Raw genomic sequence first — 15,045 nt, forward strand, 5'->3', positions numbered from 1 at the left:
CCAAACCCCTCCTAGTTTTGTTGGAGATAGACTTCTTTCTTCCAATAATCACTGTTGTTGTCAGTGACGTTTACTGTGTCCCGCCATTGGTAAAGTCGTAGCATGCTGCTCGCATGAGTTCCGGAGAGGAATGGTGATGTTGAGGTGAGTTACAGAAGCAAGATGTATGTTTTGTTTTTTTTTCAACGTATTTACATCTGGTAATGTTTGTTGTTTCCCTTTGTTCAAGTGCATGCTGATAAAAATGATTCCATACGTAACTGATAGGTCCAGTGTAATATGCATATATGCTCCTAGTAAATTTATGTATAGTAATTTCAGCATATGTTAGCTGTTGTGAAGTACGGTATGTATTATTATTTTTGTAACGATAATATACATAGAGAGGTTAATGATCGAATATCAATAATATTTACAACCGTCGTAATCCTGTGTTACACGTGTTTATTTTTTTTTGTGTGTGTTGTTATTGATGGTAGATCATTAACACCTCTATGTATATTTGTCGTATAATAATAGTGGTAGGTATGGGTGGAATTACTTCATCTGGCCTCACAACCAATCCACTTCAGTTTTCGCATGCTGCAGGTATGACTAGGTATGACATGCTACTAGGTAAGCTGTGATGTTTCACGTAATGTTTCACATAACCCCATACGGTGCAGTATCGAAATCAGATCCCCTGGACGTGTGTTTATGTACACAGTATGCACGTGCAATTGTATTTTATTGAGTCTATTTGTGGCTCTGTCCATCATGTTAATTGCCTTTCATTTTCTTTGGATAGTGGCCCATTGCAGGTTTACTGAATTTGTGGGGCACCAACAAAGCCAAGGGGCTTCAAGGGATGTGCCCCCAATTAATAAGTCCATGCAAATTTCATACATTTAAGTGCTTGCCAGTGTGTTGCCAATTCATTGATGTCTATCTACTCTATTATTTAATAATTTAACCACATGTGCATTAGAACAAAGATAATATGTTTACATTTCACCCCTCATGAAACCTGCTTACTATAATGGGGACCAAGAAGGCATGCTGGTAACTTTAATGAGACCATAGAAATTAAATGACCTCTTAAGTTTTTTGTTTGTTTTTGCCCTACATTTTAAGGGAACAACTTTCTTTTTTGCCATAGGAATATCTGCCATATCTTTAATTTTACGAAACCAGAGACCAGGTTGAAAACAGCATCATTAACAAAGCTAGACCACAGACGGTTCATAAAGCCTGCATCCCTTCCAGCACTGTGTAGAAGGAGCTCTGTCACACTGCTGGCAATGCCTGAACAGAAAGAGAGAGACATGGATCTGTCCACACCTCCTGCAGGTGTGCGTGGCATGACCCAGCTCGACCGGGATGCTTTCAGGAAAACCATCTCAGTCCCAGCTATCAAAGTGAAGAAGGAAGTTATACACAAACTAATGAAATCTCTTAAGAATGTAGCACTGCAGCGGCCAGGCATAAAGCGTGTGGTGGAGGACCCTTACGATGAAAACCACAGGCTTGTGCTTCTGGATCCCTTTACCATTTCAACAGGTAGCTGCTTTGGTGAGTTGGAAAATGCTGCCATGAAACAGCTTGAGGTCAGCACTGAGATTCACACATATGACTTGGAGCTGGCTTATGAAAACTTCAAGAGCGAGGAGGTCTTGCGTGCTGTTTTACCCGAGGGCCAGGATGTAACGTATGGATTCAGCAGAGTAGGACACATCGCTCACATGAACCTTCGAGAGCACCAGCTGCCATTCAAGAGTCTGATTGGTAAGATAATATACCGTTCTTTAATCAACTACTGTGTGCTAATTACAAGTTACAGGTCAGACATGGTACAATTTCAACAGTACGGATGTTTTTCAGTCAAGATCTTCATTTATTATAACAGTACGCTTATTTTTCTGTTCTACAGGACAAGTTATAATTGACAAGAATTCTAGCATAGCATCTGTAGTCAATAAAACCAATATAATTGACACCACTTACCGGAACTTTCAGATGGAAGTTCTTGCTGGAGAAGACAACATGACTACAAAGGTAATCCTTCCAACAAAAAAAGTGTTGTGAGATGCATGCCCTTCCTTTACCTGTCTGATTCTACACCTCTCTCAACAAGATCCTCACTGGAAGTTCTCAAATGTGTAGTAGGGCTGTAATCAAAGTATATATTTTTAAAAGTTCTAAGTACCATTGTAATTAAGTGTGTAAACCCATGACCCTAAGGTCCATAGAGAATTTTTATGCCAAATTATCCCTCTGCTTTGACAACTAGGATGTCATTGATTACAACAAAACTTCACATACTATGTCCAAACTGAAAAGTTAATTCAAATCTTAAAACGCTTTTAAATGTAATATTTCAGTGATTGCAGTATTGAGTCATTACATTATCATATAGCCTAGAGCTTTTGTTTGTTATCCTGGCCCTAAAACGTATGTATTCCAAGTTTATTATTATTCTTTTTTTATGGTTTTATACCATGAAAGTTGAAAAGATTACATATGTCAAAAAAGCATAGGCTGGTTTCATAAAGTAATTTAAACTTTAATAAATCTGTTAATCTTAAAAGCAAATTGATTGGTGAAAAGAAGCTAAGTGTATAACTTGATCATCTTTTATACTTTAGGTCAGAGAGAATAATGTTACCTATGAGTTTGATTTCTCTAAAGTCTACTGGAATTCTCGGCTGAGCACAGAGCACGAGAGGATAGTCAGCCTCCTGGAGCCAGGGGACACAGTGTTTGATGTCTTTGCCGGGGTTGGACCTTTCGCCATTCCAGCGGCCAGGAAAAGCTGTTTAGTGTTTGCCAACGACCTCAACCCTGAGTCTTACAAATGGCTGCAGCACAACTGCAAACTGAACAAAGTAGACAAAAAGATACATGTATTTAACCTGGATGGTAGGGACTTTATTCTAGGAGCAGTGAAAGAACAATTAACTGAACGGCTGCATAAAGCATCGACACAGAAAAAACCCACTGTTCACATAGTCATGAACCTGCCAGCTTTAGCCATCGAATTCCTTGATGCTTTTAAAAATCTTCTTGAAAACCAGCCACTTGGTGGTTCCAGCCTGCCGTTCGTGCATTGCTACAGTTTTTCTAAGCACGATAACCCTGCCCGGGACATTCAGGAACGGGCTGAAGGTTTTTTGGGAACGTCTCTGGAGGGTCACTGCACAGTTCATCTGGTGCGGAATGTGGCTCCAAACAAGGAAATGATGTGCATAAGCTTCCAGGTCCCACCAGAGGTGCTCTTCAGGAACCGTTCAGAAGAGCAAGGTCAGTCTTTGAGTGGAATGAGCTCTGAAGGACCCTCTTCTCAGCAGGGATGAGTTTCCTTTGGGACATTATGCTAATGAAATTAAAGCAATAGGTTACTGAGGGAAATAATAACCATGTATATGTTTTAACTTGATAGAAGGGGTTAGGCCTATATGTTGTAGTGTTTTAATGATGCACAATAGTTTCCATTTGAAATGTTCTTTTAAGTAGGTCCTTACATAAACCTGTGACCGATTTTATAGAGGATATGAGCAAACAGTAAAATGTAAAAGCATAATTGATCTAATCCTCTAATAATTACCAAATGTCTATTGTTGGCTATAGTGCAGTATATTCATTATGTTCCTAATGTATAACACTCTTGAATTTATTTTGTGATGGTTCAATTTTAGCTTTATAAAATGCAAAAGGAAAACACATAATGGTAATATAATTTGAAAAGCCATTTAATTCTATAAGAGGAACATTCTGCAGTGATTGTGCTGATAGGGGGAGAGGTTTCTGAGTTTTGTGTTCTCAATTAATTCAAACTTTCTTGCAGATAATCCAGAGGAACCAGCCCCTAAACGTCAGAAGTGTGATGGTTCGGATTCACCCTAGAATCGTGATAAAACAGAATGGGGTATAACATCGAGAGTCTTATCCAAAATAAGCTGCAACAATGAAATAACTTTTATAAAAAGAGGACCATTCCAGTATTTGTTTTAGTTATGGATCCATCTCAGGTGATTTTATTTTGGCTTCCCAAAAGACTTCATATACAGTAAAGAATGAAGGACTTAAAGATATACTTATTCATAAGTTAATAAAAAAAAAATTTTAATTAACCTTGTTTTTGTGCCTTTATTTGGAAAAAAAAACAAAACATAACACATTTACTAGGGCAGATTAATTTGATAACATTTATACTTCAGTACAAATATTACCAGATCAATTCAAGTTCTGGTTTGAAAGCTGCAATGATCCCCTCCATTTCCAGGCTGCTTTATTCATCTCTCAATAAGAATGGTTGTAGAATGGTCCAATGCATCAATAGTATTTCTGCCTGTGGAAAGCCAACCCTACTGGAACATGCTTGACCTGTTTCGTTTTTATGTATGGTAATCCTAAGCAATGGAAACAGAGCATGAATCACGCGAGTTCTGATAGCACTGAAACAGTACACAGTACACAATATTGTGATAATTAAAGATATTTAAGTGCAATGGATAGGTTTCCTTGCATAGGTGAGTTTAATCCAGGCTTTGTATCTAAAGGCCATACATCAGGAAAGGGCAGTTATAAGACTACAAAAACACACTGCTATATTTGTACAATAGTTTAAAATAAAAAAATAAGAAACACAATCTAGTCTTAGATACCAAGAATATGCTCCACAATTTAAAAAGTAAAAACACATACTAATCCACCGTTACTTTTATTATTTGATTTTTTTGCATATTTATGGATGTTCAAGCAGTAGTTGAAAATAGTAATGCACTGTCGTAATTCACTCCAGATGCTTTCCTGTAGTCTGTATTGATCTTGTAAAGTAAACTACACAGACTGTAAGAAGAGTCCACTGAACGCATCCTGCAAGGCGCGGTGACAGGCAAGATTGGAGGTGTAGCCCCCTGCCAGGTCTTGTGGGGAAGCTGCACGCACATGGTTCAGGTATCTGAAAAGGAAAAGGGGGGGGGGACACGACAAACAAATCATTTTTATAGAACTAAATATATTTTAAGTATTCTCATTTCCATATTTTCCATTTGATTACGAAACAACACCTAACATGTTTTTTCTACACCGTTTAGGTTCTTTTAAATGTTAGTAGTGCCATGGTTCTTTTAGAGGTAGGTCTTAGTATGAATTAAATCTGAAATACTGCAGGAGCCACAATTTTATTCTGAACAAATATCCATTGTTTCTGCTATGGTGTCACTCATTTGCATCATATCTAGGCCTTTGCTATCTCTGTTTAAAGCCAAATAGGCTTTACCATCAGCTTAAAAAAAAAAAAAAAACATGTTCTTGGCACCAGTTGCTTTTTGAAATACTTTATGTGGTTTATTTGATGTACAACTAGTAATTACTGTACATTTACAAACTTCATATCCAAAATGTCTGCCAAAGACTTTAAAATGGTTTCGAGTAGGGGTTTATGTGTATTAAGTTTTAATTTGCTAGAGTGACAACAAAAATGATTACATTCATCCCAGCGTTATTTTAACTTTACACAATTAACCCAGCAAAGTTGCCATACAATGCTTTCCCTTTTATTCATGGCACACTGTATTTACGTTATTCAGAATCAGAATTTTCCAATCCATTAACTTCTGCTAACACTGCTGTCAGAGTTTACTTCAGATTTGGCAATTCAGGCCTGAACTTGCACTTTAGAACAGCACTGAAAATTCTCAAACAGCTGCAGTGCTGGCAGTAGAAGTAACCCATTGCAAGCAATACAGAAACAGATTTAGGATGCTGGCTGAAACACTAGATACTCTGGAATGTACCTGATCATAGTATTTAACTGTGTTGTCTTTATAGTTTTATGGTACTACAATGATCAAAAAAAAAAAGTTCAGTGAAATTTAAAACAGAAAAACAGCAAAACGGTACTGAAGATTAAAAAGATTTTAGTTAGCATTTAATCTCGAGTTAGAACACCAATCAAATATCATAGAAAAGTCAACTGAAGGAGATGTAATTGTGCTTCTCAGAACTCAAATGCCTCTCTACCTGCTGTAAGTATTTACTAAATGTTTTATAGGCAGTGTTGTGAGTCTTCATCCAACTGTACAACATGATTTCAGAATCAGATGCATACAAATGCAAAAGCTACATGAAATGCAGACATCTGTTGCCTCTCAAATTCCTTACGCTCAGAACACTTTCTCTGTATATTTTTGGTGTCTAGATTATCCATATATTATTATCTTCAAAGTTATAACAATTTGGATTCGAAAAGAATTGCCAACATGTGTTGTTTTTGGGTCCCTCGTGGATGTTTCATTTAGAGCAAGCAAATGAATTCCGGGGTTTTCTGGCAGTGGTCAGCCCACTCTGATGTGCCCCCTCAGAGCACAACACTGTTTGCCAAGGAGCTCTCTGCAATGCATGCTCTGGGAGTTGCTGAACCCAGATCTTCTGCTAGGCCTGTGATTTCAACATGCTGTGCCTATTATTGTATTAGGTACATTTATTTTAAGCAATAGCAGATGTTCCGAACAGAGACCGCAACATTCTTCACAAGGGATGTTTCCAAGATCACAACCTTTTAGTACAATTGCAAAACATTAAACTGTCAGGTTAAACTCAGTTATTCGATTCAAGTATTTGGAATAACAATAAAAAAAAAAAAAAAAAAAATGGTGTTACCATTGGTCCTGTATTTTTCCTTACTCTTTTCAAAACCATTTTAAAGTGTCTACAGTTTTTTTTTTTTTTTTTTTTTAACCCACTTTGGATCAAATACCACCCCCACCTCCCCTCCCATCCCCTCCTGTTCTCTCCATCATTGGACTTCTAAATACTACAGCTTCTCACTCTGATTGGTAATTAGCAACACCTGCTGGGAAGGAGGTCTGAAGTAATTGTGAGTTTCCTCCCCCTTAGAGGCTGCCTACTAAAGTCTGCTCTCAGTTTAGAAGCATGCTGCCTAAATCAGCACAACATATCTCAATATCTTCTCTCCCCCAAGGGGCAGCCACCCTCCCTGCCTTGAGCACTGCAAATTAGATCACTCGTGAATTACAGTAATGAGAACCAACACATTGAAAAGCATATTGTAGCACTTTACTGCAATGCTACCTTACAATTGCTCTGACTCAGTTGATGGTTCAGTTCAGATAACTTCATCAGACCACAAATCTGACATATTCTGTGCATAAAATGTCAGATAACTATATACATTAAATGCCAGGGAGTGAAGTATACACATAACATGCCAGGGGACTATATATATAAAAACACTAGGAAATATAATTATATTAATCAAATGCCAGGGAACAAACTATATAACAATTCCAGGGAAGAAAACACATTTCCTCAGTCACGGTCATAGATAAGCTGGCTAAAATACTAACACTTATCTCCTCCTCATCAATGTCTGTTACATTCTCATTTTCATGGAGTTGGCCAAATGTGGATTTTCCAAATTCAAAATGCAAATAGATTTAGACTGTTGCTTCAGTTTCTTTGACATTTTATTTAGGGTAAGTAATAGATATTTTGAGAACATTTTTTGCTTTATTTCCCATGCTGTCTAAGCTGATCAACCGAGCAAACCAGGGAAATTTCAGCTGCCTGTAGCGCTGCAAACGGAGAGTGTATTAAAAGTGGTGTGGTTATTTTAAACCCCTGTCTGTGCCGTAAGCAGCACAGACACCTCAGCACTCCTTTCATCCCTTGCTGTTGTTGGGGTGAAGGGAATCTACTTGCTTTTAAAGTTTTTTTTTATTGTATACACTGTAAATGCTTAGTCGCCAATGTGGCGACTTTATCATACAATCTACTACCCATACTAAAACTGAAGGTCGCGTTTGGAATCCGGGCGACCTGATCTGAACCATCCTAATTGTGTGGTATCCACACAATGAACTTCTTGAATACAACGGCAGTTGCTTTTTCACTCCCAAATGTTGATGATGCCGTAGCATTATGAACAAATTGTTGTAGGCAGAAGACAGGAAAGTAAATGGAGCTAGTCTGGTATTTCTCACCTTGATGAGTAATTGCTAGTAAATTAGAGCAGCAAACCCTCTGATGCAAGTGTTAGTAATTTAAAACTTTGTCGATATTTACAACATCAACCTTTGACTTTGGGTCAAAGGCCCAACTATTGCTCTTCTGTCAGCAATGATTGGTGAACTTCAGATGAGGCATCTTATCCTGCCCATTGCATACAGTATCGGTTACATCTGTGGTCTGTACCCACAGGAATAACGTAATTAATACTTGCTAAATAAAATATTTATACATCTTTTCTTTTGTTCCTTAAGCTAATGTTTTAGTATGTGAATGCAGCATGTTGCTGCAGAAATATTTCTAAGTTCAGCATTTTGTATTCAGAACATCAATACCAGGTACTGTATTATTTACATTAAATGAGTGTTATTATCAGTCAGTGTTGTTTTTGCTTTAACACCCTCAATTTAAGGGCTGTTAATGCAAATGGTTACTACTAGTCATAAAATTTCAACTAGAAATTCATTTTACATTAGTTTTCAGTATGTCATTCTATTTATTAAATTATGGTCCCTATATGGCCTTGAAAGCTTGTGCACTCAAGCCCAGCTGGTCTAACGAAAATTGCTAGAATACCTATTTATTATTTGAGTATCCATTACAGCTACAAACATTCTCTCATCATGAAATCCTAATTAACTCAATTCCTTGGCTCTTTCTCTCCTGTTAAAGCTTGGGAAAAATTATAGCAACTTAAAGTAAGCACAACAGACCATTAGAACCATACATTACTTATTCCACATATAAACCTACTACATTATTTACCAGGCTGGTTTACAATGGAAACACAAGTTCCCAAGTTTTATTGTGCCAGGGTTTGAAGGAAAACTTTATGGCAATAGGAGGTACATGTTTCGGATCACTAATTTTATTAAATGCCAATTGTTTTCTTAGGAAACACAACACCTACAGCAATAATATAGCCGAGCCAGACCAGCTATTGAATATGCATGAAGCAAGAAGCAAGTAGAGTATCAAGTAGCTGGAACCTTAACACGCTGGCCAGAAACATGGCACTGTCTACGTCAATGCTGCCTTCCATCAAAACAACATAGCCTACAAAAACAATGCATACTGCAGCATACCCTTCTAGAAAATGACAGGAACATTAAACCACAACAAAATATTTCAATCATTTAAAGAAAATTAATTAAACAGGCGGCCACTATCAACATGGAATGAATCAACTGATTTTTGTTTTACTTCTAAATCCTGGCATGATGTATGGAATAATGAAGTAGCAGCACCTGGTTACTGAGGGAATACTTACATGCGGCCATCAGTACATGCTCAGCCATGTGCTGGAACTGCACGGTTGAGGGTAAATTTACATGGCTTGGACTTGATTTGTGCTGTTGCTGTGTAATAAATATGCGATTATTGGCTGAAACGCCCTTGTACAAAGTGCAATGAGGCATGTCAGTAGCAAGCATACTATATCTGTGGCAGGGATACAAAGTAAGCCCACATTATTAGTGTGAGTGTTGTTGTAAAAGGCCCATTCATTTGTTTCATAACAATTGGACGAACCTTCCGTTATGTGCAGTGCCAATACTGTAAAGCAAGCAGACCTTTTGTCGATATATAACACAAAATGCTTATGCTAACAGTGGTGCACATACTGAAGTTTAAATGGGTACATAATCAAGGGCCGCCTTATATAACAACCGATAAATCAACCAACAACTAAGACTTCTTGTGGTTATAAAAATACTGCTTTTAAACAGCTGACATAAGTTCTAAAAGGGGGGGAAATGCGTAACATTAAAAATTAATGGTTGAAAACACTGAATTCTTCCTCCAGACATAAAAAATATATATAAATACACCTATTGACTTACTGTATCTACACAGACTTGACTACACTTCAGCACCGATCTGAAGGCAGCTTCATATTGATTATTACGTTTTAAAAATAAAAAGGTTATTTTAAGCCCCGCAAAGAGTGCCCTTCCGCTAATTTAATCCCTCTACAGCTCATGTGGTCATTCCTTCCAAGAAGAGCGAGATTTCTATGTAACCTTAAACTTGCAGGTCTCCAAGGCGCTCCCTTTAAAGTGAGAGGCTCTGCTTTATGAAACAGCAGCAGGCTAACACCCAGGCTGTGTGTACTAAAGCTAGATGCACACAAAGCACCATTCGTGTTCATGTCCTTATCCTTATTTTATTTAGGATTTCCACTAAGATGCATATCTGCTTTAGTTGGATGAAGACCCATTCCAGGTGTGAATTCTTCACCTCTTATTTAGAGAGCCTTATTATTTATCTAGCCATCAACAGTATGTAGATTCAAAACAGCCATATTATTGCATCTGAAGTTCAGGTGCTGCATTTTAACTGTACCAACAAGCTGTTGGAAGCAGCTACAACACAAGATTAATTTCACTTCATTTCATATAAAAGTATAATATTTTATGCTAAAAGTTGGTTGCTGTTACTTATTAAATGTAATGTTTAAGACAAAATGAGACAATCTATTGTGTGAGAATATATCCTGACCAATAAGTTATTGTACATATTCTACATTATTTAAAACTAAACAAAAAGCTTTTTTTTTTGTTTTATTTGAGTAGCGTCTTCAGCATTCCAGACAGATTTAGTTTATCACTCTCACTGCATGCACCGAGTGCAGAAATGGGAATGAGAACTATCCATTGACAAACAGAAAATACACAACAGGTGAGACATGAACATTCAACAGCATGACTTTCGATACCTAGCAGCTATATGTAAGCAAGTGGTTTTATCATCTTCTTTCTCTTTTTTTTTTTTTTAGAAATGAAAACTGGAAAAGGTTGTGTCACTTTGGACTGAGCTGTAGGTCTCACAGAACCAGAATTAGATACAGCCTACAAGCTGTCAACATCACTTATTATGGGTACATACTTAGCAGCATCAAAAGTTTTCAACGAGTTGTAAGAGTTCATTCTTGTCCATCTTAAATTCAACAAGGGTAGGATTTCACAGTGCCATTCTGATGAACTCCAACTTGGGTTTCACTTTACTATTTACTTAAAGTAGGCTTCAGAAGATTCCCACCATGCGCGACACTGCCACTTGCACCATTTGAAATGTATCTGCGCCTTAACCCCCACCTCCCCAAATCATCCTCTGTGGGTCCTCTGGGCTCTTTAGCAGACAGTGAACACATTTTGAGGGCTGGATTTACTGAAGAAATAGTTTAAAACAACACAGCCAGTGTATCTTTACACTTACAGCAATGTGGCACATCAGGGCTTTTAACACACAATGCAATGTAGCTGCTGGCACTGCAAACTGAATTTCTATTGTCACAGCCGCTCTACTTACAAGCTGGTTGTGTTGAATTTGAAAGGGATGATGTTTACCATCACCTCTAAAAACTCAGATTGTCTTTTTACTTAAGATCCAGGACAGTATTTACTTGTCTAATTAAAACATGTAAACATTAAACAAACAAAAAAAACAAACAAGGACTTCTAAAACGGTTCACAGCCTAAATGGCTTTTTGTGGATGAGTTATTGCACCAAGGGGAGAAGCTTATATGCTATATTAGGAAGTCAAACTAAGCACTGTGACATTTTCACTATTTATTGGTAGGATCTGCTTGTGTGCTCTGTTCCTAGTCGTCAAAGCTTTTAGAAACACCCCACAGCTTTTTGTATTTGGTAGCCACTGTCCCAGCTGACACAACAATATGTGTTTATTACAAATATGAATCAAGGATAGATGTATTTAAGCAATACGTACCAAGCATGAGGCAGCGACAGTAAGTTATAAGAATGTTGATAGACTCACAGGGTGTTCAGTAACACTTTAAGCCGATAAAAAAATCTTGGTATCTGACATTTGAGTCAAATGAGTGTGTAATAGCACAGAGGCTCAGTGTCTCATACCGACACCTTTTCCCCCTGCAACGTCGCAGGCTTTGTATCCTGCCTGGGTCAAAATCTCAACATGTGCTATTCCATAAGCATCCCAGCCCTGTGTGAGAGAGGATGCTGTTGTGTTGTAGCTAGAATACTCTGAAGACAGTATATCCTGCCTTCTTTGTGCATATTAATGATTTTATTTAAAAAAATAAGAGGACTTAAAACCCTGGCCCTCTGCATAAGTTCATGTTTATAAAAAAAAAAAAAAAACAAGAAGAATAATAATACTATAATAATAATCGCATGCAGTAAAATATTTTATTTTTCTAAAAAGTCAAAGGTCATGGTGTCAGGTTAAGAGCCCTCGTCAAGGCAGTAGCTCTGGATGAAAACCAGGTGTAGCAATTTGGCCTGTGGTTCTACAAACCATGAGCCAAAGCATACAATGTCTGATGGTTAAGGTTGCAGAAACAAATCAAGAGGCTGCATGCTGCAGAAAACCATTTTCTTGTAATCAGTCACTATTACTGAAACAGCAGGAAGCACTGCCCAACCAATTTAGAAGTTCAAGGTTGTAGGTTTTCAGTTTTTAGATTCTAATAAAAGAACCTTTAACGTTGCATTGGAAAATATGATAGGTAGATTAGGATCTAGGATTATTAGTTGCATAATAAGAGCATTTTAACCATGAATGGCCACACTGGCTACCAAGGGAGGTATTTGATACTTGATTTAACAACAGAAATCCAGGCAAAATGGTCAGCTAGTATTAATCTGTGGCTAGAAACACTATTCCAGAACAGCCTGTTTTTAAATACATAACTGAATACATAATGCAATTAAATGCTCTCTATTTTGACAATGTTTAGTGATTGATGCCTCATATCACAGAAAAAGGATACAATTTTAGATATTATAAGACAATATTAGAATTGCACTGATAATTGGGCAAATCTGAAAAGTTAAATATTGTAAGGAATTTAAAAATAAGTTAATTATTTAGTGAATTAAGTCTTTAACACCAGGAGGTAATTTCTTCAATAGTAAAGTAAATAATGTGGTTAATTCCCGGGTAAATCAGCCTGCATTCTTACATCAAGTGAACCAATGTGGGAAAACCTTCTGGCAACAAGACTAACAATCCAACCGATACATTTTAAAAGGGTAATAAATATGATAACAGATTAAATCTTATTTTCTACTGAAAACATTCCACACGTTTTAATTAAATGAAAAGCTACACATTTTAAATCGTGATCTTCTACTAAAAAAAAATTAAAAAAGGCTGATTTATTGACTGTCAGAAGTCAAGATAACCATGTTTAGAAAGCTGTCAGTCAAGGGGAAATGGGTTCAAACAAACCCACTGAAAAAGGAGCTACAGTATACAAGGGTAGATTACGTCAATGTTTTTTACAGTGTATTTGGTCTGATCGTTTAAACCTGAGACGACAGCAGCAGCGAAAGGGCTCCTCTGTAATCTGCTGCTCAGGAAGTCTTCCTTTAGCACACAAATACTTCAGCATGTGTCACCCTGACGGGAACCAATCATTAGGAGGAATTTTTGGATGAGCTGGGCACCTGGCTCGTCATTTGTCATTCTGCCGGGGGTCAGTGCTCAGCTGTCATCCTCTCATCAACCCCCCTCCACAAAAACACTGAGTGCATTCCTGCTCGTTCTTAAATTTCCAAGCCTGAACTGCTACTTGCAGCAAATCAATCACTTAGAACTGAAGCATGTGCTGGTAAGCATATCAGTATATTTGTACAGCTTCATATCGTGGCAAGGATACTGCAGTCTCCCCACAGAAACCAGCTAAGCATTCCCTCTGAATGGTGTGGATTACACTGTAGGAGACTACAGCTACATTAGAAGTCACTGACTAACTGCCTTTGGCTCCATTTAACTCTGGAAAACGATATGCACTCAACTCAGTCTGTCCACCTCCCCCATTTTCTAATGCAGCTGAATAAAATCAGTACAGAATTCTGACCGCTAAGAATTACTGAATTACTGTACAACATACCCATTAATAAGAAACAACTTGACGAGTTCATCATTTACCTACTATTTGGAATGTGTAGATACATATGTACTTAGAATAACAAATGAAATTATCTTATAACACAATTATCATACAATATTTTGCTAAGTGGTGCAAAGCAGGAGGTAAAAATCACATACAATCAAAGGTAAAGAAGAAGTGCTTAAGCCAATATAATTTCAGCCACGTTACAATAGCACATAATTCCCTATCTGCAATACCGAGTTGACGTCTCATTGTATTTTATTTATTGGCTTGTTTTAATATACAAGTTCAACACACTAAGGACATCAGTGTTTAGAAATGTTAATCTATTCAAAGTGATGAAATCACTAGGCCACTGCAATGGTCTTACAGGTCAGAACTCCAAAATGCAAAGAGAAGCTTTGAGTAAAAATATTTCACATTTGAGGCACTTTTTCAACCTAGATATTGCTTGAATCTGAAGCTGTGTCAGCGTCCCCCATGACTGTATTTATTTAGTTTGTTTATTTTTAAATAATAATAAACAATAACATCTTATTGCAAGCATGACATTTCAGCACTTATACTAGTCATGATTTTTTTTTCAGGTCAGCAATAATAATATATTTCTTAATATTAATAGCAGCTTTAATACATTTTTTAAAAAAATCTGCACCTGGACCACAGTAAGTGTGGGAGGTTTCTTTAGTTAATGTGATGACATAATAACTAGGTTACAGGCCCATATCTTATCTAGGGATAACCAAAACAAGCTCTATTCACCAGCGCCCCAGCGCATCAACATGTGGTAGCACTAATTCAAAGAGAGGCTTTTATTCCAGTCTGCTTTGTGGACATAAAAGATCCTAGAGCACTTGTTAAAAAGCAGCAGGGGTAATACTGACCCCCCCCAGAGCTGTGATGGATTCCCCCCAATAAACATCTCCTCCTCACCCCGCAGCATGGGAGTAGTGCCTCTTTGGAAATAAGTGTGTCTGCTCAAATGGCTTACAATTGTCTTTAAAAAAAAAAAAAAAAAAATTAACCCCACCTCAAATGAAAAATGATTCTGATCACACTCTGTACATTTTTTTTTATCTGAATAAAAAAAAAACAACACATAGCCATATACAAGACACACCACACCTTTATAAAAATCACTGTTTGGCCAACG

General features: G+C 37.3%; 2 protein-coding genes across 2 annotated transcripts in view; one reads left to right on the forward strand and one right to left on the reverse strand.

The window, feature by feature from the left end:
• The first annotated feature begins 45 nt into the window (after positions 1-45).
• LOC121324102 (tRNA (guanine(37)-N1)-methyltransferase-like) lies at positions 46-3,957 on the forward strand. The gene is made up of 5 exons (XM_041265572.1): positions 46-144; positions 1,139-1,764; positions 1,910-2,034; positions 2,625-3,279; positions 3,824-3,957. The coding sequence occupies exons 1-5, from the start codon at positions 131-133 to the stop codon at positions 3,880-3,882; spliced, it is 1,479 nt and encodes a 492-aa protein (XP_041121506.1). The 5' UTR covers positions 46-130; the 3' UTR covers positions 3,883-3,957.
• A 154-nt stretch (positions 3,958-4,111) lies between these two features.
• mnat1 (MNAT1 component of CDK activating kinase) overlaps positions 4,112-15,045 on the reverse strand; it is a 45,258-nt gene continuing 34,324 nt past the window's right edge. The window contains exon 8 of the mRNA XM_041265574.1: positions 4,112-4,939. Within this exon, the coding sequence (XP_041121508.1) occupies positions 4,819-4,939 (121 nt within the window). The 3' untranslated portion in view covers positions 4,112-4,818. The remainder of the gene's footprint in view (positions 4,940-15,045) is intronic.

The sequence above is a fragment of the Polyodon spathula genome, chromosome 12 (genome assembly GCF_017654505.1).
Source record: "Polyodon spathula isolate WHYD16114869_AA chromosome 12, ASM1765450v1, whole genome shotgun sequence".
In the NCBI taxonomy this organism is placed as follows: Eukaryota; Metazoa; Chordata; class Actinopteri; order Acipenseriformes; family Polyodontidae; genus Polyodon; species Polyodon spathula.

Coding starts and splice junctions, on each gene's coding strand:
- LOC121324102 (XM_041265572.1), top strand. Junction 1,765..1,909: donor GCCATTCAAGAGTCTGATTG/GTAAGATAATAT, acceptor TCTGTTCTACAG/GACAAGTTATAATTGACAAG. Junction 2,035..2,624: donor AAGACAACATGACTACAAAG/GTAATCCTTCCA, acceptor TTTATACTTTAG/GTCAGAGAGAATAATGTTAC.